This window comes from Oryctolagus cuniculus, chromosome 8 (genome assembly GCF_964237555.1).
Source record: "Oryctolagus cuniculus chromosome 8, mOryCun1.1, whole genome shotgun sequence".
Lineage (NCBI taxonomy): Eukaryota > Metazoa > Chordata > Mammalia > Lagomorpha > Leporidae > Oryctolagus > Oryctolagus cuniculus.
The window spans coordinates 66,223,188-66,247,613 of record NC_091439.1 but is presented as its reverse complement, the minus strand read 5'-3'; the positions used below and the strand labels follow the sequence as shown (position 1 = coordinate 66,247,613).

The 24,426-nt window shown below is 38.6% G+C and overlaps 1 protein-coding gene across 1 annotated transcript; it reads right to left on the bottom strand.

The window, feature by feature from the left end:
- Positions 1 to 265: 265 nt before the first annotated feature.
- ADH2-2 (alcohol dehydrogenase class-2 isozyme 2) lies at positions 266 to 24,065 on the bottom strand (the record flags this gene model as incomplete). The annotated part of the gene is given in 9 exon segments (NM_001184829.1): positions 266 to 752; positions 2,860 to 2,995; positions 3,449 to 3,584; positions 10,241 to 10,501; positions 15,318 to 15,549; positions 19,043 to 19,130; positions 20,480 to 20,621; positions 22,603 to 22,704; positions 23,997 to 24,065. Coding segments are annotated over 9 exon segments (1,140 nt in total). The 5' UTR covers positions 24,015 to 24,065.
- Between the last annotated feature and the right edge of the window lie 361 nt (positions 24,066 to 24,426).

The window sequence follows — 24,426 nt, the reverse complement described above, 5'->3', positions numbered from 1 at the left end:
GTACCTTTTTAAAATATTTATTTGAAAGGCAGAGTTACAGAAAGGCAGAGAAAAACAGAGAGAGAAGTCTTCCATCTGCTGATTCACACTCTAAATGGCTGCAATGGCCATAGCTGCGTCAATCTGAAGCCAGGAGCCAGAAGCTTCCTCCAGGTCTCCCACATGGGTGTAGGGGCCCGAGTCTTTGGGTCATCTTCCACTGCTTCCCCAGCCATAGCAGAGAGCTGGATCAGAAGCAGAGTAGCTAGGACCTGAACCAGTGCCCATATGGGATGCTGGCACTGCAGGCAGTAGCTTTATCTGCTCTGCCACAGCACTGACCCCTAGTATGTACCTTTTTATTATGGAAAGTTTTCAACATAGACAAAAGTGGGAGAACAGTGTAATGAAACCCCGTATATTCATAACCTACCTATACCATTGTAGAATATGTTCAGTCTGGTTTTATTATCCACTCATTTCCCCCCTCTCCTCTGCAGAGCTAATTTTAAACAATTCCTAAACATCATGAGATTCCATTCAAAAGTATTTCATTTACTATAGTCATTTAACATGGAAACCATTATATATTTTATGATGACAAATTCTGTATTATTTATAGCTATTATATGTTGAGATACTAACGGCAAATATTTGTTTAAATTCATAGTTTTCCTTGATTCATCACTTTAGGTAATCAGTTGGCAGGTTCATATTCACATAGTGTTCCAAATTGCCTTTGACATCTTCAATAGATCAGGATGGTTCGGATGCTGTTAACAAGAATTGAACTATGTTAAGTATCATTTTCATGATAAATTTTACTAAAACTCAAAAATAATTTTGCTGTTCCATTTCAGAATTTGGTCTAACCTTTCTTTATAGACATCCTTTCATCTTGTCATCTTTTGTTTGTGGCACATATAATAATTTACAATGCAATGTAAGCTGGGGGCAATATGAGGACCCTCATTCAACCTGGACCCCAAGGTCCTTGTTGCTGAATGGTACTATGGTGATAGAGCATACCAAGTGAGGTTGTAGTCTTGGAATGGTCACTGATTTTGTTCCTCTGTAGCCAAGGTCAACGTTGGACACTAAAGGAGGAGTAGTCGAGTTGGGATGCTCCTGTCTGAGAAGCCAAATATTCTCCCTCCTGGATAACTCCAACATGTAGGAGCAAAGAGGGGGAAAAACCCAAGGACAAAGAATTCCTTATCCCAGACATCATTGATGGAGCTGCTGTGATCTCCTGGCATCTGCAGATTGCCATGCATAAATGTTTTCTACACTCAGGTGCTGGAAGTACACCCACCTGTGGAGGGAATATTTTGTATTCATTCCTCACCATGTGAATCAGTCAGTGCACCTTACAGGCTAGTCAGTAATTGTGTTCCATCCCCTTCCCCTGAGGCACTTCCTTACTTCTGAGTAGCTGGCAGGGTAGGGAGTCGTGCCCTCTCTTGTGCTTCCTGTACCCCCTTGGTGAATACATCTGGAAGTCCCATCCTCTGTGTTCCCTGTTGCGTCCTTTCCATCAGTTTAGGCAGCCAGGTAGTCTTCTCAGTGATCCAGAGGGGAAGTGGGAGGCCTACTGAGATATCTACCCTAAGCCTGTGCTCTCCCACTGCTTACCAGGGAGATTTTTCTACCTACTAATAAAGCAATGCAGCGTCTTCTGGTTGGTGGCCACTTTGCCTGTATCTGTGTGGTTATGTTCCATGACTGAAAACTTTAGAGGAAAGGTGTTATGGTAGAGGGGCTATGAGCACCAGGGTCTAAGGCCCAATACCTCAACCCATTATGAACTTAAGAAATATTCTGTGTGGGAATACTGAGATTGTGGAAGATACTATAAGAGCTTCTGCATTAAGTTTACATAGACTAGCTTAAAATAATGTTATTTTTCCTTTTTTTTATTTAATTTTTTATATGTTGTCACTAACATATTTACAAATTGGGGAGTTGATGGCAATGGGGATATTTTCTCAGGTTTCTTGCTTAGGAAGCAGCCTGTGTCCTTACATCATGGTCCTATTTTGTTTTTCCTGTGACATTTGTTCTCTGCTTCAAACTCCTGTCATTTTCATTTTACTTTAGGTCCTTCCTCTATTTGCTGTATCTTCTTTTTCCATTTCTTCTCTGCCCTGTATCTCCTCCATATAATATTGTTCCTGGTGTTTTTGACCTTTGCTTCTGTTGATCAAGGCTGTGCTAAATCACTGTGACTTAAACAATTGATCCTAAGCTTAGCCATTCCCCAACTGTTATAAACCACTCAGTTAGGACATTCATAGAAGTTCCTAGGATCCATGGTAATGGAGCACAGCATATAAAATTATGGATCAAGAGGATATGTTACAGGAGCCTAACACAAAGCAAGAAAATGAGAGAATGAGGCAGCCTTCATACTTTGATACCTGCCACTCACTGGTCACATCTCTGTGGTTTCATGTTGCTCTGTTTATGAAGGGACTGAGTGGGCGTTCTGGGTCAGATTGCAGAGTGTAATGATTCCAAACTCAGGGAAAACTGTTCTAGAGGGATCTGTCATGATACCATAGAAATATTTCTTTCTAGGGAGCAGCCCCAGCTGTTTTAGCAATTGACAAGGTGAAGATCTGTGTCAATTGATATCACCACTCTGTTGTAACAGTGTAGTTTTAACAAGCATGGTAATTTTAATAATGTTTAGTAGTGTGCATTATGGAAGTCGGAGGTTTTCCTTCTTCCCAATGGCCACCATACAATCTTTTAAACACAACTAGTAGCTGACATGGGAATTCAGGAAAGACAAACTGGTTAGTGCTTAACATCAAATTAAAATAGAATCATCATGAAGGTTTTCTAAACTTGTCAATCATCTTTTTGTTAATTTACCTTTTTCCTTGTTTCAATAGGTCCAGTGCCTCATTGATTTTTTCAAATGGCAGGGTATGGGTCACCAATGCTTCCAGATTGAATTTCCCATTCTTATAGTCAGAAACCAGCTTTGGGACAGTATCTACATCCCAACCTATAATTTGGCCAAAATAGCAAAAATTGAAAAACACAGCCCACAGGGTTAAGAAGTAATGTCATCAATGTTTGTTGAAGATTTGAGTCGCTTCAAATAGATTTATCTCCTTCCCTTCTCCTTTAAGTTTCTATACTTATATCTAAAGATTTCACAAGAAAAAAGATCAAGATTATTTTCTACATTAAATAATTGTATCAATTAATTAAAATTTTACCTTTTATGCTTTTATGTTGGGTTACTTAACTGCAAATTGAATTTTAGTTTTTAAGATAATTACATTTCTATATGAACTCTGTCTGCTTATTAGTAGTTAGTGTTTATATAAAATCTACAGGTATGTTCTAGGTTATCAGTATTTAAACAATTTATTTTCTTTTGTGTCAATCTTTAACCTAAGAATTTCAGTACTATTATGAAGGAACTAAAAAACTATGAAGAATAAAAACCCACCGCCAAAGCTTGATCCTCTTAAAGTACGGCCCAATATTAGTTCCACTGGAGAAATAGTCAATCCTTTGTCATTTACATTGACTCCAACAAAAGTACACGATCCCCAGCCTACTGTTGTACAGTCCACGGTTGCTTTCTGGAAGGTACAGTACAAAAGAACACCCAAGTATACAGAAACGTAGCACACAAACTCCAGTGTTGGCATATGTTTTAGAGAAAATTTATTCAATTCTGCATTTCAGATAATGAGATTCAAGCTAATAAGGTAGAATCATTGTATAGCGCTTCAATACAATTTGAGAGTTCATTATAAAAAATAATAAAAATAAGCAGAACATATTTTTGCATTGTATTAATAGCATAGATAGGCTGAATCTAAAATATATAGTTATATGCAATAACTATCAATTAGAAATATTTATTAACACATTAATATGAATTGTAACATTTTGTTCAATGTATTAATGAAGATTATAATTTATTTTATGTGTAATTGTATGCCTATATACATGTGTTACTGTTAAATATAAAAATAAGAGATTCCAAGATGGCTGAACAGGGAAACAATATGTAGATTCTCACGGGAGAAGACAGTAGAAAAAAAAAAAAAAAGAGGAAGTGTATTCCCAGGGCAGAGTTGGAGAGAAGTTTATAGTGGAAATTCTATAAAAAGAAGAGGAGCGTTTTGGAACATCATGAAAAGTGTAGACATGCAGCAGCATGTAGGGGGACCACACATGAATCCCATAGACTTGGGCTGGAGGAGTCGCCAGGTTCTGGGAGAGAGGTGGGCAGACTGCAGCAGCCTGGGCCACTGGTGACATTGCATGAGGGAGAACCTTGTGGACCAGACTGATTTTGAGTTTGGCCTGGAGCCTGAGTGGGGCACAGGGTACCTACCTAATCCAGTGAATACAGGGCACATTTCTTTCTCCTCATCCTCCCACATGGGCTGCTGGCAACTGGTGGGGAATAGGCACTATATCTTTTTTTTTTTTTTTTTTTTTTACAGGCAGAGTGGACAGTGAGAGAGAGAGACAGAGAGAAAGGTCTTCCTTTGCCGTTGGTTCACCCTCCAATGGCCGCCGCGGCCAGCGCGCTGCGGCTGGCGCACCGCGCTGATCCGATGGCAGGAGCCAGGAGCCAGGTGCTTTTCCTGGTCTCCCATGGGGTGCAGGGCCCAAGCATCTGGGCCATCCTCCACTGCACTCCCTGGCCACAGCAGAGAGCTGGCCTGGAAGAGGGGCAACTGGGACAGAATCCAGCGCCCCGACCGGGACTAGAACCCGGTGTGCCGGCACCGCAAGGCGGAGGATTAGCCTAGTGAGCCGCGGCGCCGGCCTAGGCACTATATCTTGACATCAGTAGATACTACAGTGGTTCCTCAGGCATGTGACCAGTATATTTTACCAGAGGGAAAAATCCTTGTTTCCCACTTACTTTAAGTTTGGCTAAGAGGGTTGACAGAGTGTTGAGCACCCACTTAGGATTGGAGGTGCTCCCATCCTCTCAAACTGTCACAGGCTCTGGGACTCAGACTGCCAAGGCAGAGCACCCACAGACACTGAATCTGGAAACAACTCTGCTGTCTCTGTGAGTGGGGTAGGCTCACAGGGCAGTGAGGGGATCCTCTGCACCCCATGACTGTGGGAGCCTTCAGTGATGTATGAAGAAGAGAAAAAAAACCTGTTCCTCAATAGTCAAGACTAGGGTTATTCAACTTTTATTGCCTCTCAAAGTATAAATTTCATCTCTAAAGATTTCATTTTAGGTGCTCTGTTAATTATCACGAATCAGGGAGAACATATGGTATTTGTCCCTTATTTCACTGACTTATTTCACGTAGTATGATTTCCAGATTCATCCATTTTGTTGCAAATGACCAGATTTCATTTTTAACTGCTGTGTAATATTCCATAATGTACATATCACATAATTTCTTAATCCAATTTTGGTTGATGGGCATTTAGGTTGATTCTATGTCTTAGCTACTGTGAATTGAGTTGCAATAGGCTAAGGGGGCACAGATAACTCTTTTATTTACTCATTTCATTTCCTTTGGGTATATTCTCAGGATGGGATGGCTGGGTCATATCGCAGGTTTATATTCAGATTTTTGAGATATCTCCATACTGTCTTCCATAGTGGCTTTACCAGTTTACATTTAAACCAATAGTGGGTTAGGGTACGTTTTTCCCCACATCCTCGCCAGTATTTGTTGTTTGTTTATTTCTGTATAAAAGCCATTCTAACTGGGGTGAGGTGAAACCTCATTATGGTTTTGATTTACATTTCCCTAACAGTTAGTGATCCTGAACACTTTTTCATGTATCTGTTGACCATTTGGATTTCCTTTCTTGAAAAATCTCTGTTTAAGTCCATTGCCCATTCCTTAACTGGGTTGTTTGTTTTGTTGTTGTAGAGTTTCTTGATCTCTTTGTAGATTCTGGTTATTAATCCTTTATCAGTTGCGTGGTTTGTAAATAATTTCTCCCATTCTGTTGCCTCTTTACTTTCCTGAGTGTTTGTTTTGGAGTACAGAAACTTCTGGATTTGATGTAATTCCACTTGTGAATTTTGGCTTTGATTTCCTGTGGCTCTGGGGTCTTTTCCAAAAAATCTTTTCCTGTGCCAATAACTTGCAGGGTTTCCTCAATGTTCTCTAATAACTTGATGGTGTCAGGTTGTAGATTTAGGTCTTTAATTCATTTTGAAAGGATTTTTTGTGTAAGGAGTAAGGTAAGCGTCTTTTGTCATACTTCTGTGTGAGGAGATCTAGTTTTCCCAGCATGATTTGTTGAAGAGACTGTCCTTGCTCCAGGGATTGGTTTTAGCTCTTGGTCAAATATAAGTTGGTTGTAGATATTTGCATTGATTTTTATTGCTTATATTCTGTTGCATTGGTCTATCCAATTTTTTTTTTTTTACTAGTGCTAGGCTGTTTTGATAATAACTACCTTGTAGTATGTCTTGAAATCTGGTATTGTGATGCCTCTGGCTTTGTTTTTGTTGTATAAGATTGCTTTAGCTATTCGAGGTCTCTTGTGTTTCCATATGAATTGCAGCATCTTTTTATAGATCTGAGAAGAATGTCTTTGGTATTTTGACTGGTATCACATCCTTTAATCATTACATAGTACCTTTCTTTTACTCTTTTTAATAGTTTTGTGTTAAAGTATATTTTGCCTGATATTAGAATGTCGACACCAGCTTTTTTTTTTTTTTTGACTGATATTAGAATGTCAACACCAGTTAGCATGAAATATCTTTTTCCATCCTTTCCCTCAGTCTGCGTATGTCTTTGTTGGTGATATGTGTTTCTTATAGCCAACAAATAGAGAGTTTTTTTTTTAAATCCATTCATCTTGTCTGTGTGTTTAAACTGGAGAGTTGAGGCTATTTACATTCAAGGTGACTTTTAATAAGTAACAACTTTGCCCTGACATTTTTCCAAAAATATTTCCATTTTTTACTTTGGATATCCTTTGTACTTTTACTAGGACATTTTCTTCCTTTATCTGCTTTTGTGGTGAAGATCGTATTTCTGGTGTTTTTTTTTTTTTTTTTTTTTTTTTTTTTTTTTTTTTTGTGCAGCATATCCTTAGGCATCTTCTGCAGGGCTGGACAGGTGGTGACAAATTCTTTCAATTTCCGTTTGTTATGGAAGGTTGTTTTTTCATGTTCATTCATAAATGAGAGTTTTGCAGGGTATAGTATTCTGGAATTACATTTTTTTTTCTCTTAAGACTTGGAATATAACTCGTCATTCTCTCCCTAACCTGTAGGGTTTCTGATGAGAAGTCTAATGTGAGTCTAATTGGAGATGCTTTGAAGTTAATCTGTCATTTCTCTTGTGCATAGTTTAGAATCTTTTCTTTGTTTTACTGTGGTGAGTTTAATTACAATGCGTCATAGTGAAGATCTTTTCTGTTCATGTCTATTAGGATTATTATGTGTTTCCTGTACTTGGATGTCCCTTTCTTTCTCCAAATTAGTTAAGTTTTCTATTATTTCTCCAAAAAGGCCTTCTGATCCTTTCTCTTTTTCTACGTGTTCAGGATGTCCTATTGCCTGAATGTTGGGTCATTTGATAATGTCCTATGGATTCCTAACAGTGTTTTTATTTTCTAATTTCTTTTTCTTGTGTTTGGTCTGACTGTATATTTTCCTATGCTTTGTCTTCCTAGTCAGATATTCTTTCTTCTGTTTCACTGATTCTGTTTTTAATGCTTTCCACTGCATTTTTTATTGTTCTATTGAATTCTTTATTTCCAAAATTTCATTTTGATTTCTCTTTAAGATCTCAATTTCATGGGAAAAATTTTCTTTGTCATGTACTGATTTCATTAGTTCTTGCATTTGCTTCTGATTACTTCTATGTAATCTTTTTTTAGATTTTTTATTTATTTATTTGACAGGTAGAGTTACAGACAGTGAGAGAGAAAGGTCTTCCTTCTGTTGGTTCACTCTCCAAATGGCTGCAATGGCCGGAGCTGCACCAATCCGAAGGCAGGAGCCAGGAGTTTCCTCCTGGTCTCCCATGCAGGTGCAGGGGCCCAAGCACTTGGGCCATCTTCTACCACTTTTCCAGGCCATAGCAGAGAGACGGACTGGAAGAGGAGCATCTGGGACTAAAACTGGTGCCCATATGGGATGCCAGCACTGCCGGCAGAGGAATAACCTAGTGTGCCACGGCACCAGCCCCACTTCTATGTAATCTTATGATCAATTTTTTTGAATTCCATTTCTGGCATTTCTTCAATATCATCATCTTCACAATCTAGAATTAAGGTATTGTGTTCTTTTGGGTATGCCATGTTGTCTTCTTTATTCATGTTTCTTGAATTGGTGTTTGTTATTTGGCGGTTTCGGAGATACTTGTTGGTTTCTTCTTCCTCTTTTTTTTTCTTTGTGCTATGGCAGCTTTTATCTTTGTATGATGCCTCTGTAGATTAGTAGAGTGTTTGCTTTCAGTGAATATCTAGAGGCATATTGTGGTTGTTGCCAGGGAGCTCTGTTCAGTTCTCCAGGGTGAAGGGCAAGTCTAAGGTGACATACCCAGGTGTCCTCTTTATTTTTTTCTTTTTTTAAAAATCAGAGTGTAGGTTTATTCTGCTCAGCTGAACTCCTCTCCCCAAAGGAAACCATTGCCTGAGTGCTAGCCTCAGTAGGTATCATACTTGTTTGCTGTGCCCCAAGGGCCACACAAAGGATCTGTGCAGTCCTCAGTATAAGCTCAGATACCTCAGCAATGTCCTCACCAGGTAACCAGGGAGCCCTGAATATGTGGAGCCATCCACAGTGACTGCCTAAAGTCCCAGTCACACTGTGAGCCCTCCCACACAGCCTCAGGTTTTTTTACAGTCCTGGAACACAAGTCTCCCACAGTCACGAGTACCCAGTCCCCTGTCAGTTCTCCCCATCAGACTCACATTTCTCCACTCTGCTGGTTGCTGTTTTTGTATACAATCTGGCACAGCTGTTACGTATGTCCAAAATGGTGCCTTCTCCTTATCAGCTTATTATAGGATGCTGTTGCAGATTTGTTGGGGAGAGAGAAACGTATTCCTCCTTTTTTTTTCTCCTCTAGTTTGGCAGGTACATTATCTCCCGCGGGGCTCCAAGCTGGATTCCCTCTAGGGTCATCCTGCTGTTTTATCACCAATGGCTTGATCTTTGCAGTTTGGTCTCACCTCACCCTCCAGCGCTGTGGCAGAGGCTCTCCACTGCAGCAGTCCTGAGTTATGGGTATCCACATCCTCCAAGTGGGTCCACCATATCCCTCTAATTTCAGTAGAGTTTCCTCTGCTGTTTTCTCCCTGGCTCTTCCCCGAGGCTGCACTCTCTCCAGTTTTTTTTTTTAAGCTATCTTCTCCTGGTCTAGAGCAGTAGGCTCCCTCCCTACTCTGCATCTTAATTCTCTCTATAAAGTTTTAAGCCTTTTTAGGGCAATGTAAATTTAAAATATGTTAGGTCAAAAACTAAAAAAAAGGTAGAAGGAAGGAGGATAGGAGTGTGAGATGGAGGGTTGAAGGCAATATGATTATATTCTCAGATTTCATAAATCATATTGAATATGTTAATAATTTATTAAAATTAAAGTAAAAATTAAATTAAAAATAAATATAGTCTATATACACTTCAGTGTTTAGTTTTAAGAAATATGTACTATTATATATGCTCCATTTGATCAAATATAAACATTAACAACATACTATGTATGCTTAATGTATAAATAGTTAAGCAGAAAAGCATTCCTCCTTCTTTTTATGCACTCCAGTTAATTTCTTGATATGTTTTGCTAACAATGGTGCAACATATATAATATACTTGCTATTTTATTTAACTTTAGTTGTCAAATGAACATTTTCCCATTAATTATAAGTGAAGAAACCCCTAAAATTATCATTTCAAAATGGGAAATTGTGATACTCATGTAAAAATCAGAAAAATATTATTTCCAGCCTACTAATATTGAGCTTTTCCAAGGGATGTGAAATGAAAATTCAACATCTAAAAATAATATTGTTATGGCTGCTTATCTTAACACAAGTGTGAATTCACAAAGATAGTATTGGCATTTGGAGTACACACCAGTGGCCATCAGAAGCATGTATAAATGAGGGAGTAGGAAAAGATTTGCAGCAGACCGTTTCACTTCCTTGTTACCATTTTAAACATATTAAGAAGGAATGCTTATAGTTACTTTAATGAACATGCTCCAGCCCTCTGCTATTAATTGATGACCATAGAACAAACTGAAAATGAGATTCAAGGAAAATACATACATACCATGACTTCTGATCCACCTGCACAGTCAATAGCAAAATCCACACCTCCGTTGGTCATCTCAACAATGACATCCTGGACAGGTTTATTCAGTTCTCTAGGATTGAGGCAGTCAGTGGCTCCCAGGGCTTTGGCCTTTGCAAACTTGTCACTGTTGATGTCAACAGCTATGATTCTGGAAGCTCCTGCTGTTTTACAGCCTATTACAGCAGAAAGGCCTACACCTCCTAGGCCAAAGACTGCACATGTAGAACCAGGGGTGACCTGCAGGTAGGAAAATTATGAAGTAACTTTTAAAGCATCTGGTCCCACTTGTTTTCATGTAAGGGAGTGTGAGATAGAGGCATGAATATATGAATAAAATACTGTCTGTTATAAAACTATGTGATATCACCAATGTAGGAAATCTGCCAATGTGAAAAATTGTGTTACTGCCTAAACTGATGAAATTATTTGAAGGCAGACAATTAAGTTTATTTGCTTATAAAGAACAAACCTAGTGAAAATAGTTATCTTACTTTTTCCTTCATTGTTATCAGCACAAACTTTGAAAATACACAAATTCTAAAGAATTTATCTTTTTCTTTCTAAATTGGATTGAAAGTAAGTTGAAATATATATTTCTAATATAACTTCATTGTTGTTTTACCTTTACAATTGTTTTTGATTACCAATATTTCTATAATTGTGAATTTACTCACTTGATCCTTCCAAATTATCAGTTCATTTAAAAGGAATGAAGTCTAAATGTCTTTGCTTGGTATTAAAACACTTCTGTGATCTGACCTCTATTTACCTTACAACTTCATCTACATGACAGTCTCAGTACAATAGCCACAACAACTCATGCCTTAATTTATGCTGTTCTCTCAACCTGATACACTTTTTGCTGTATTTTATCTGATTAAAATATCACCTACAATTCTAGCCCTGCCTTAAAGAACATTCTCTCCATGAACTTGTCTCTATTTCATCAGAAATCAGTACACATATGAGCAGCATTGTGGTGTAGTGGGTTAACCCACCACCAGCATCACTGGCATCCCAGTGGATGTTGGTTTGTGTCCTGGCTGCTGCACTTTCAATCCAGCTTCCTGGTGCTGGCCTGGGAAGAACATTAGAAGATGGCCCAAGTGCTTGGGCCCGTGCACCTACGTGAGAGAACTCAAAGAAGCTTCTGGCTGCTGGCTTTGGCCTGGCCTAGCCCAAGCCATTGTGGCCATCTGAGGAGTGAACTAGTAGATTGAAGATTTTTTTAAAAATATTTAATGTTTGGTAGTTTATTTATTTGAAAGTCAGAGAGACTGTGACAGACAGAAATTTTCCTTCACTGATTCACTCTTCAATTGCCCACAACAGCTGGGACTCTCCAGGCCAATGACAAGAGCCCAGAAGTTGATGTGGGTCTCCCATGTGGGTGGCAAGTGCTCAACTACTCGGACCATTACCTACTACATTCCAGGGTTCACATTACCAAGAAATTGGAATAGGAAGTGGAGCCAGGACTCTAGCTCAGGCACTTTTGATATAGAATGAGAATGTCCCAAGCAGCATTGTAACTGCTGTACCAAATGCTTGCCCCCTATTGAATCATTTTTTCCCCCATTTGAAAACATGGCTATCCAGAGTGGATGTTTATCTGTCTGCCAAGATCACTGTTAGAGAATATTCTCATGATTCCAAAGAACTCTGTGAACTGTGGGTTTCATTGACAGCAAAGGATACAAGCAGATTGAAAGGATTCAGGGGTCATACTGATGCAGGATGTTGTTGCTTCAGTTTTCTTCCTAGAAGTTAAACTCTATTACTGCTATTACTGAATGGGCAGAATTACTGATACTGCCCTTCCTTAATGTCTTATTATCAGATTTATATTTCCTCTGCGATGTTTTATCTGGTAGCATTTCTTTCTCAACAGTGAAAAGAACAAGTCCTGGGAGTTTAAGCACACTCAGACCAGATTTGAAAGAATGCTGTACAGTTCTACTGCTGGGTATATATCTAAAGGAAATGAAGTCATTATGTTAAATAGAGATCTGCACACTCATGTACATGCAGCAGTATTACAAATGCCAAGATATGGAAGCCATATAACTATGAATGTATGAGTGGGTAAAGAAAATCTAGTATATATGGAGTGTCCTCACAAAATTCATGGATGATACGTATGATGAAAAAACTAAGCATGAATTTGTTTTTTTTTTGCCAAAAACTTATCTTTTAATTACAATTTCCCATGATCTTTTTGAAGAACCCTCATGTACATGACAGAATACTATTCAGCCCTAACAAAGAAGGAAATGCATTCTTTGGCAATGACTTTGATGAACCTGGAGGACATTAGGCTTAGTGACATAAGCCAAGCCCAGAAACGAATACTGGTCTCAGTTACACCTGGTATCTAAAACAATGAAAGACATAGAAGTGGAGGGTAGAATGGTAGTTCAGGGCTGGCGAATAAAGAATGGGAAGACATTGATTATAGGATACAAGGTGTCAGTTTGAAGGAATAGCTCTGGAAACATATTGTGCTAGAGCATGGTGACTAGTTAAGTTGATAATGTATTCTATAACTGAAAATGGCAAGAGTAGATTTTAAATGGTGTTACTACAAAAAAACTATGTGAAAAGATAAACATGTTTATTAGTTTGATTTACTTACTCCACAATGTACAGCAACACATCACATTGTATCCCATAAATACATAGATTTTTTTATCAGCTAAAAATAATTTAAAGAGAGAAAGCTGCATCTGAAACTCTAGTTTTAATATCCCTTAAGGAGCATAGAAGTGTTAGGTTGGAGTCCAGAAGCATGGAGTCCAGAGATGAGGGTGAAATTTCTTCCCTGAGTCTCTGATTCTCTCTAGGAGAGAATGCTCTTGTGCCTTGACTACTGCGGCTATAATTGAGCCAGATGCATCTCTTTTTTCTTTTCATATTCTGATGAGCAGAAGACTACTGTGCCTGTGACTGAAATATACGTTCAAACAGATAAATAATGCTTGCTTGTGAATTCCAGACTGGTCTTGAGAAAGCAAGCTGGAGTTGCAAAGTCATCTGGCCTTCCCTGGCCGGTGTGACCAGAGGTTTGAATTTATTCTAGGAGAATGGGTAAGCTTGAGCTCTAGATTGAGTTAGCTTCATCTTGATTAAACAAATACTGAAATCTTTCAATACAGTACTTTGCCTCTTTGAGATCCTAGCCAAATAACATTGTTTAGCTGCTTAGTTTTACAGAACATCCAACTGTTCCCTCCTCTAAAAAGAAAAGCCAGCAAGCAAGTTTTCCAGGGAACAGGGCTGATGTCTGAGATAACCCTGTTATCAGACCTGTAGTGAGCCCTAGCACCTGACTCAGCAGCCCAGCTTCCTTGCAGCTTCTTAAAAAACCCCAGCCTATCCTCACCGAACAGTAGTCTGCTTAGAGACTGCTAATTTGCTATTGTTTTCATCTGCTAACAGGTTAAACTATCTTTTTCCTCAACCCTCAAACTTTGTCCTCCTTATTTTCATTCAGGACCAAGGACAGGAACCGAGCTTTTGGTAAGGTGGTCACAGCAGCCATCAACTCCACCCGACTTCAATACATTTCCTCTAATAGTTTTCAGACTTTAGTTTGTTTTCCCATACAATGTTGTTTTTTAAATTAACGAATGATTCAACGAATGAAAATAATTAGAGATAATATGCTGATGGCCCAAAGTAGCATTTCTGTCTACTTGGTAAATGAAAATTTAAATGAAAAATCATACATGATATCTTGGCTACAAAATCAGTCTTTTGTTGTGGTTAGGCTGATTATATTTCATTGACACTGACCAACTGTAGGTAATCTGAAGAAGAGGAATTTGGATTACAAAGCTGAGGACCTAGCCTCACCAAGATGTTTTCATGAATTTCATATGTACCTGGTTTTACCCATTCATTTGTTGAAAAATTATCAAGTGCCTATTAGTTGCTAGGCACAGTGCTAGGCTCTGGAGGTATCACAATGAGCAAGACAGTTTTTACCTTTAAGGATAAATAGTGTAATAGGATGAAAAAATTAAGGGGGAATTTCCTCAGAGTTTGATGAGAATGAAGATGGGTAAATGCAGGTACTCTGGAGAAAACTGGGAAGACACTCATTGTGTGCCTGAGAGGCTGAAGCAGGGCTCCGTCAGGAAGTGATATCTGAGTGGAGTCTTCTCACAATGTGGGTGGGAAGCAGGTGTAAGGCACCCTGAGGGCACAGTGACCAGTGCCTGGGAAGTTTGGGTGGGACCCAGGGGACAACAAACAGTTCAGGGGGAAGCAGAAAGCCACTGTAGCCCACTGGGGAAACTGACCTTACCTGGAGGGGAAAAAATAACACAAGAAGGGTAAAATCTTCAGATTTGTTGTTTAGAAAGAGTACTTTGTCTACATTTGCAATTTTCAATCAAGGCATAAAGTCTGATGTCAGAGAGGTTAAAATAAGGGGGTTGTTTGAGAGATTCACTTGTGAGATCCTTCTTTGGTATCTTGCCCTAAAGTATCATTAGAGTTTTTAAATTCTAACTTGGGATTCCAGAGACACATTTTGTCACGGTCAGAGCTGCCTCCAAATACCCACCCCTGGAACCAAAGGATGGGACAAGAAGCAGAGATGAGTTACTACTGACTGAAAGTGGAGATTTCTCAGCCTCGGGAGAACCCAAGTGGCTATAAGGAGATGGGTGAGGGCTTCCATCGCTTCTGTTCAGTGGGGAAGGTGTCTCAGGAAGAGCACTCGGACCTAGGGGTCATGTTTAAGCCGACAGTGTTTAAATCAGGGGTGGTCCACAATCTTACTGTGGTGTAGTCTAGAACATATATTGGGTGCCAACTACATGCTGCCTGCTGGGTCAGACATTATATACCAATAATATGATTTACTTATCTCTATCAGTATCTGTCCCACTTGTTATTCCAGATAGGTTAAAACATTTGCCTAAAATCACAGAGACAATAAATGACATAGCTAGAGTTTGAAGGAGGATAATGGACTCTGGCTCCTCTCCATCACATTGCCTGCTAGTAACTTCTGTGTTGCACAATCTGATGTTTAACCATTTACCTTGGCATCGTTGATTGCAGCCCCGTAGCCAGTAGAAAACCCACATCCAATCAGACAAACTCTCTTTAAATTTGCATCATCATCTATTTTGGCAAGATTGATATCTTTTACCACAGTGTACTGAGAGAAGGCACTGATTCCTAGGAAATGGTAAATTGATTTTCCTTTGCAGGTAAACCTGCTGGTTTTGTCGTCCATTAGTTCTTGTTCAATTATAGGGTTTTTATGTTCACTAGAAAATTAAACAAAGAGAGATGAAGAAGGGAAAGTGAAAAGAAAACTAATCACTTACCTCCAGAATGTGCTGGGGAGTATATATTTGTCATGACAGCTTTGTAATGTTGACGAAATCGAGGAAATAATCTGAAACTTCTCATGTTAATAATATCGTGTTAGAAGTATTTTTAAAGGTAATAGCAACAAACATACTGAATTCCTTCTGTATGTCAAAGTTCTTTTAATGATTTTATATGCATTGAACTTTAAACATTTTGAGGAGAAAATCAATCATATAAAGCTAGAAAAAAGAGTGTAATGAAATCTCTTACACTCTTTGTCCATCTAGTTTCATCTATTATCCCTCCACAATACCAATTTCCTTCCTCTTATTGGACTATTTTGAAGCAAACCCCAACATCACTATTTATTCTGTAAATTGCTAGGATTCCTTGGGGTATGCCTATTTTTTTTTTTTTTACTGATATACTTCTTACCTGCATTAATTTATAATTCTTTCCCTTACAATTTATTTTTTTGAAGAAATTGAGTCATTTGTCCTGTAGAAGTTCTCCTCATTGTGGATTTTGCTATTACAGTTATATAATCTGGTATTATATAGTTTTCTGTCCCTGTATTTCCTCCTAAGATAGTATTTTTGATCTAAGCACTTGTTCTGATTCAGATTTTATATTTATGGGCACATAATTCATACACAGTCCTGTATATTTTGTGAAAGGAATACAAAAGTTGTCAGAATCAAAATGGAGTCATGTGTCAACCCTAAGTAAAGCTGTAAGGTTATTGAAGAAAAAGTTCTTATCCATAATTGCCTGATAATAACTATCAGAAAAGACTGTTCCAGAAATACATTACACAGGGTCAACCATAGCCTTATACAAAAATTAATACTTTTTTTTCTTTCTTTTTTTTTTTTTTTTTGACAGGCAGAGTTAGACAGTGAGAGAGAGAGACAGACAGAAAGGTCTTCCTTTTTCTGTTGGTTCACCCCCCAAGTGGCTGCTATGGCCGGCGTGCTGTGCCGATCCGAAGCCAGGAGCCAGGTGCTTCCTCCTGGTCTCCCATGCGGGTGTAGGGCCCAAGGACTTGGGCCATCCTCCACTGCCCTCCCGGGCCGCAGCAGAGAGCTGGACTGGAAGAGGAGCAACCGGGACAGAATCCAGTGCCCCGACCAGGACTAGAACCCGGAGTACCCGTGCTGCAGGTGGAGGATTAGCCTAGTGTGCTGCAACGCTGGCCCACAAAAATTAATACTTAAAAGACATACACTAAACCTTGGACTAAGGTCACCCTGGTCATTAATCATTGTGGCTGACAATCACTGTCTAAAAATATCTCATGTAATCCTACTTATTTTTGCCTTTGAAAACTTTTCCTGGGGCCGGCGCTGAGGTGCAGCAGGTTAAAACCCTGGCCTGAAGTGCCGGCATCCCATATGGGTGCCGGTTCAAGTCCCGGCTGCTCCACTTCCCATCAAGCTCTCTGCTATGGCCTGAGAAAACAGTAGAAGATGGCCCAAGCCCTTGGGCCCCTGCTCCTGCATGGGAGACCAGGAAGAAGCTCTTGGCTCCTGGCTTCGGATCGCGCAGCTCCGGCCATTGTGGCCAATTGGGGAGTGAACTATCGGATGGAAGACCTCTCTCTCTCTCTCTCTCTCTCTCACTCTTTCTGCCTCCCCTCTCTCTGTGTAACTCTGGCTTTCAAATAAATAAATAAATCTTAAAAAAAAAAAAACTTTCCTTGCACAATCTCCTTGAATGTGCTGTTGGTTAACTATGGCATGCACATTCCCAGTGCTGTGTGCTGATATCCCTATTACAGTGCTCTGCTATTCCCAAATAAATGTCAGTATTCTTTAGAGAGTTTTCTCTCTTTGATTACTCATCTAAATTAGGTTGAAAGTTTCTTCTGGAGGGACACAATATCTGATCACCTCCATTTTTGTGATATAGAAAGAATTTATGGGCCGGCGCCGCGGCTCACTAGGCTAATCCTCCACCTAGCGGCGCCGGCACACCGGGTTCTAGTCCGGTTGGGGTGCCAGATTCTGTCCCGGTTGCCCCTCTTCCAGGCCAGCTCTCTGCTGTGGCCAGGGAGTGCAGTGGAGGATGGCCCAGGTGCTTGGGCCCTGCACCCCACGGGAGACCAGGAAAAGCACCTGGCTCCTGGCTCCTGCCATCAGATCAGCGCGGTGCGCCGGCTGCAGTGCGCCGGCCGCGGCGGCCATTGGAGGGTGAACCAACGGCAAAGGAAGACCTTTCTCTCTGTCTCTCTCTCTCACTGTCCACTCTGCCTGTCAAAAAAAAAAAAAAAAAAAAAAAAAAAAAGAAAGAAAGAAAGAAAGAAAGAATTTATGGTCACTGGCTGCATCTATTATTATTACAGATTTGCAAATGAGTGTTACAGTGTTTTTTTTTTTTTTTAATATCTACAACAACCTTAGGAAGCAAGCATTATTGTACTCATTTTTTCGATGAGGAAAATGAGGCACAGTAATAGATGTGAGTATTGAAGATTCAACTTTTATAATAAGTAGTTTCAAATAACATTAGTGAGAATTAGATTTTTCTGTAGTCTCAGTGAAATTAAAACAATTTGGAATTTAGATTTTGCCACTAGGTTAAAATTCTGTCTCCAAGATTTATACTATGAAGCCTTGGAGTAAATGACTGTGCTTTATTGCCTTCTCTAATTCTTATAGAATTGGCTACTATTCCAGTGATGTATTTATACTTTTATGACACATACATGTAACCATGGAAAACTTACGGTATTGTTTTTGTGTAAGACACCTTAGTGAAAATGTCCTTCAGCCACTTTCTTCTTTTCCCAACACTTTTTTTTGTAAATTATTTTATGTCATTATGTAGTTCAAGTTCAGTGATTTTTCAATGATCAATAGTGTTCCATTATGTTACCTCAGAGCAATTTATTAATCCATTCTCTCTCTCTCTCTCTCTCTCTCTCTCTCTCTCTTTCTTTTTTTTTTTTTGACAGGCAGAGTGGATAGTGAGAGAGAGAGACAGAGATAAAGGTCTTCCTTTGCCGTTGGTTCACCCTCCGATGGCCGCCACAGCTGGCGCGCTGCGGCCAGCGCACCGCACTGATCCAAAGGCAGGAGCCAGGTGCTTCTCCTGGTCTCCCATGGGGTGCAGGGCCCAAGCACTTGGGCCATCCTCCACTGCCTTCCTGGACCACAGCAGAGAGCTGTCCTGGAAGAGGGGCAATCGGGACAGAATCCGGTGCCCCGTCCATTCTCTTATTTATGGACATTCTTGCTGTATTAAATTGCTTGCTGTTATAAACTGTTGTCATGAACATTCTACCATGTGTCTCTCTGTGTGCATTTGTAACAGTGTCTTGTACCCGCATTGTGGAATTGCTGGGTGGGAGGTTAGCACCTCTTCGACTCCATTTAGGTGTTGTCATTTTGCTGTCCAAAGTATTTATATCAATTCATGTTATTACAAACAATGCATAGAGCTTACCTGAATTTTGTACAAAAGTTTGTGAGTGGACTCTGGCAGAACTTGCATTTTCTACAATGAGGTACATAAAGTGGAATTACTTTGTCACCTAGACAGAAAGAACATAGGTTAGATGGTGCCTAACATGTTACTTATGGTTTACAGCAGATGAATCAATGAGAAGTATCATTTCTTATCACATACATTTTATATTCAAAAGAAAGTATAGTTGGCTACAGTATCAAGTTATAAGATCTCAGATTCCCCCCAGTACTGCACATATTGCCATATATTATTCTGCTCAGTATTCAAGCAACAGGTCTGTATTAATATCATTAGGTGCAAAGTCCCATTTAAGACTGCTGTCTTTGGAACTCTACATTTTAACTGTTTGTTTTATTTCCAAACACTCAAAGAACATCCTTAGATAAAAGGAGAGGTGAAAACAGGCTAGAAGACTGAAGTAAACTTTACATTATTTCCTGTTTCACCATTTAGCTTCCCTTTCACATTCCACATTTGCCCACTTATTAAACTCAATTCCAAATTATATAATGGCTTCTGTCCTTTGATGATGGAGGGCTAGTGATAATAATTCACATTTAGTGTTAATTCAATATTTAGTATATGCCAGACACCTTTTTAACTGCTTCCATGTATTATCTTACATGATTCTCAGAATAACCCTCTGAGATAAATATTAGTATAATCCCTATTTAGGAAATAGGAGCTGTGAGATGTCACAGAAAAGTGACATAACCAGCCAAGAACACATAGCCAGTAGACAGCAAAGCTGGGACTAACATTGGTTAGACTTCTTCATGGATGCAAAACTTTCAGGAGCAGTTTATTTCTGTGCTCTTGTTTGGAATAAAATCTACTAATCTCTGTTTGGAGCAATTTCCTTAAAGTAGGGAAGTGATATGATTTAATCTGCTGGTCAAATGAGGATTACAATGGCCATATTCCAGTATTTGGTGGATCTGTTATAAAATATGATGTAAGTGTATTACTTAGGTACTATTACTAAAGTGTATTACTTAGGTACTATTTTTGCTTACAAATAGACACCCAGCATTAATATATGTATAATGCTTTTCATTTAAGCTACCTAAAAATTTTCATTCTTCATATAAAAATAAAAGCATTTTATTTCCTGTAGATAAAAGATTGTACATACCCCACGGAATCTTTAGTTTAAGCAACCCTGCCTTCTTTTGACAATTCCTTAGCATTGTATATAAATTAACTGATCATGTTCAGAAATTTTATTAGACAATTCTAATTTCAACTATTCTGTTCTGTTGTTAGACTGTGATAGAACATGTGTCAGGTTTGCTTTGAAAAAGGTGGTTCCACTATGTAAATAAGATCGGATACAGCAGGCATTGCCAGGACAGGAATTATCACCAAAATAACCTGAAATATCCATCTAATTGGGATCAGGAATTAAAATACCTGGTTTGAAGTTGTTCACTCCTGGCCCAACACTTTCAACAATTCCTGCACACTCATGGCCAAGGATCACAGGGAGTAGACCCTCTTTAAATGCAGGATTGATCACATAGGTATCCGAACGGCATACGCTAGCGGCAATTATCTAGAAAGCAATAAAAGATTTGATCATGTTTCTGCCATTATATTAGTGGATTGGATCTTATATGTGATTTTTGGCCCAATGCCATCTTGAAGCTTTGTGATACTCCTGAACTCAATAAAAATTACATTTTGAAAAAAAGAACAGATAAAAATAAACTGATTGTTTTCTCTTATGATGCACCTTTGTTTTCCACCTCCCATTGTTGTTAGCAAATCTTAAAAACAGATAGAATCAGCAATTACTGTCTCCAGGAGAGGAAGCCAATCAAAGATAATAGAGGAAAGTGAAAGTCTGTTAGGGAAAAGAATGGAAGGAATACATGTTTCTAAGGTTTGTTCAACTTTTGCTTAGACTATGTGAAATGAAGAGGCAATATAGGTAGAATAGAGATATGAAATCAAAATTGTTTAAATCAATTACTAATGTATCCCTGTATTACTTTTCTTCAAAATACTGTTCATAAGGACATTTCACTCATTCTCGTGAGATCTAAACACTTCACATGCTGTTCCTGAAGAAAATTAAGGAGGACTAGCACTGGGGAAAATGAGGGACATCATCGGAATTCATTGTGCTATTCTCCTGTACCCAGACACTTGTGCTGCCCGGATTTTCCTCCCCTTTGTTTTGGACCTAATTCTCTCTTTCTTTTAATAACACTGTCCAATAATTGGCAATTGAGGTACAAAAGGAAAATCCAACATCCTAATCCAAAGAGAATTCCTTTGTCTGGTTCTTAATGTTAATGAATTACGTTAAGCTAGTTGAATTACAAGTTGATTATCAAAGAGAGAAAGGAGATGTACAATTTGGGACATGCTCAAGCTGGCTTGCCCCAAATGGTAGAGTTAGAAATGTGCCAGGGATTCCAATACAACCCCATCAAGGTGGCATGTACCAATGCCATCTCACTAGTCCAAGTGATCAATTTCAGTTCACAATTGATTATACTGATAGGTGTAAGAGTCAAAGGGATCACATAAACAAGACTAGTGTCTGCTAATACTAAGTGATAGAATCAAAAAGGGAGAGAATGATGCATCATGGGAGCGGGATACACAGCAGACTCATAGAATGGCGGATGTCCTAAACAGCACTCTGGCCTCAGAATCAGCCCTTAGGGCATTGTATCTGGCTGAAGAGCCCATGAGAGTATTTTAGGCATGGAAAGCCAAGACACTCTGGGAAAAAAAAAAAAAAAAAAAAAAAAAAAAAAAAAAACAAAACCTAAATGAAAGATCTCTGTGAGTGAGATCCCAGTAGAAAGAAGGGGCCATCAAAGAAGGAGGTACCTTTCTCTGAAGGGAGGAGAGAATTTCCACTTTGACTATGACCTTGTCTAAATAAGACCAGAGTCGGCGAACTCAAAAGGTCTCCATAGCCTTGGCAACTCATGACAAGAGCCTAGGGTGATTACTGACACCATAAACAAGAGTGTCAATTTGTTAAGTCAACAACAGGAGTCACTGTGTACTTTCTCCTCATGTAGGATCTCTGTCCTTAATGTGTTGTTCAATGTGAATTAATGCTATAACTAGTACTCAAACAGTATTTCACACTTTATGTTCTCTGTGGGTGCAAACTGATGAAATCTTTACTTAATATATATTAAATTGATCTTCTGTATATAAAGATATTTGAAAATGAATCTTGATGTGAATGGAATGGGAGAGGGAGCGGGAGATGGGAGAGGTACGGGTGGGAGGGAAGTATGGGGGGGAAAACCACTGTAATCCATAAAGTGTACTTTGGAAATTTATATTTACTAAATAAAAGTTAAAAAAACAAGTTGATTATCAAATGTTATTGAAACAATGATTTATCACTCCTGGGAATAATGCCTGTTCTTACCTGACCTAAAACTAAAACTGCCCCTTAATGGAAACTCCAAGGCCTCCCAGTCATTACATGTGGGATTGAATTGATAGAAACCAATTCTTTACTAGGGTCCCATCTGTCCCTGGAGACAGTCTCCACTTACCTGAACTCGAACTTCATGAGCCTTGGGAGGAGCTACCTCAACCTCTTCAATGCTAAGGGGCTTTCCTGCTTCCCAGGCAATGGCTGCTTTGCATTTAATAACCTGAAAGAGAAGTGGAGGGTGAATATAAGGGAAAGGCAAAAGAGAGAGAGAGAGAGAGAGATAGGAAAAAAACCTAAAGAGCCTCTTGAGATAGTAATTCCATGAAACATAGTTTGTGAAAAAAACATGTTAAATTCTACATTATAGGTTTCCTACTTTTTAACTTGTTGAGTTGAACAGGTGTATTAAATTTACCCTGATATAATGACTTGATTTTTTTTCATAATGAAGTAGATATATTTATAGAGTTCATAGGGCTTCATTGAACCAAATGGTGTTTGTTGACTCAACCATTTATAATCAACTCTGCATTTCTCAAGATCTTATTACTAGGACAAAGGTTTATTATTTAGTTACTCAAAATACAGGCCTTAAACTATAAATCATGTTACTTGGGGACTTGTTAGAGCTGAAAGCTCTTTCCAAACCCAGTAAATCAAAATTTTGAATTTGAGTAAGATCCCCAGATGATTTATTTAAAGTCAGGGGAGTGAGGTTAATATAATTACATGCATTTTTTCAGTATAATATAAATTAAGTAATTTTTTGTTTTTGTAAGAATTGAGCAAAAATGCATGAAAAGAAATGAAACATTTCAGGACTCTATAATCCATACATCAAAAATTTTTATAGCCTGAAATTGTATTTTTTATTTCAAGTAGAATTAACATCGATAGAAAGTAAAAATAAGCAAAATTATATTTCTCCATCCTAATAGTATTTTTCCTTGGGTGTGATCTTTCCAAAGTCTTTTACCATGTGAACATATACTTTTCAATAGTTGCTATCAATTTTGAATTATATTTTTAAGTATCATTAATCTTACAAAATAAATATATGTATCAGTTATAGGAAGTTTCAAAATCCAATAAGGAAAAACAGAACTCATCTATGAGTTTATCACTCACTTCATGCTTTTGATCTAAATCTTTGTAAGTATCTCACATGGGGTCATAAACAATGAGCAATTCTGCTTTATAATCAACTCTATATATTAATATGAATATTTTTCATATTACTCTCCAACATTATTTCCAACAAATATATATTCTGTTTCATGGCTCTAACACAGCTTAAGTCTCCTTTGTGCTGGCAACTTAAATAATATTTGATTCAACACCCTGTAGAGAGCATTTGATAGATCCATAGATGTTTCCTTTTATCAAATTCCTAGCACTGGGGCTACTCTTGTATCATTTTGATCCTTTTGCTATAGTTCCCAAAGGAACCAACAAATGTACACAGACATAAAAAATGCACAAACTGAAAAAAAATGCAGCTTATTTTCTTACTTTTCCTTTGGTGCTCATTTTTCTTTGGAGAACTTGCTTTCCGGTTTGAGAAACCTTCTGCTTCTCCTCAGGGTGCTCTGTGTCCAGTAATGAGCTTTCTTTGGATAAATATCATTCCTGCTGCCTTATTCTCCAATCACTTTCCTTTGCTCTTACTTTGGTTCATAGCTCTGCCCACTTACTGCCAAAGTATTTGTGATGTCAGCTGCAAACCCTTTGATCTCAGCCAGCTTCAAGATTTTTTAACCCTTTTTTTCTTATTGTCAAATACAAAATAATAGAGAAAAATACATTAAGCATATAAAGGTGAGTTAGCAAAAAATTTAAGTACAGGGGATTCTTCTGGCCTAGAGTCTCTGTATTCATCTTTCTTGTTCACAACCCTAATGATCATATCCTCTCACATTGTGTGGTTTTGGCTAATATTTCT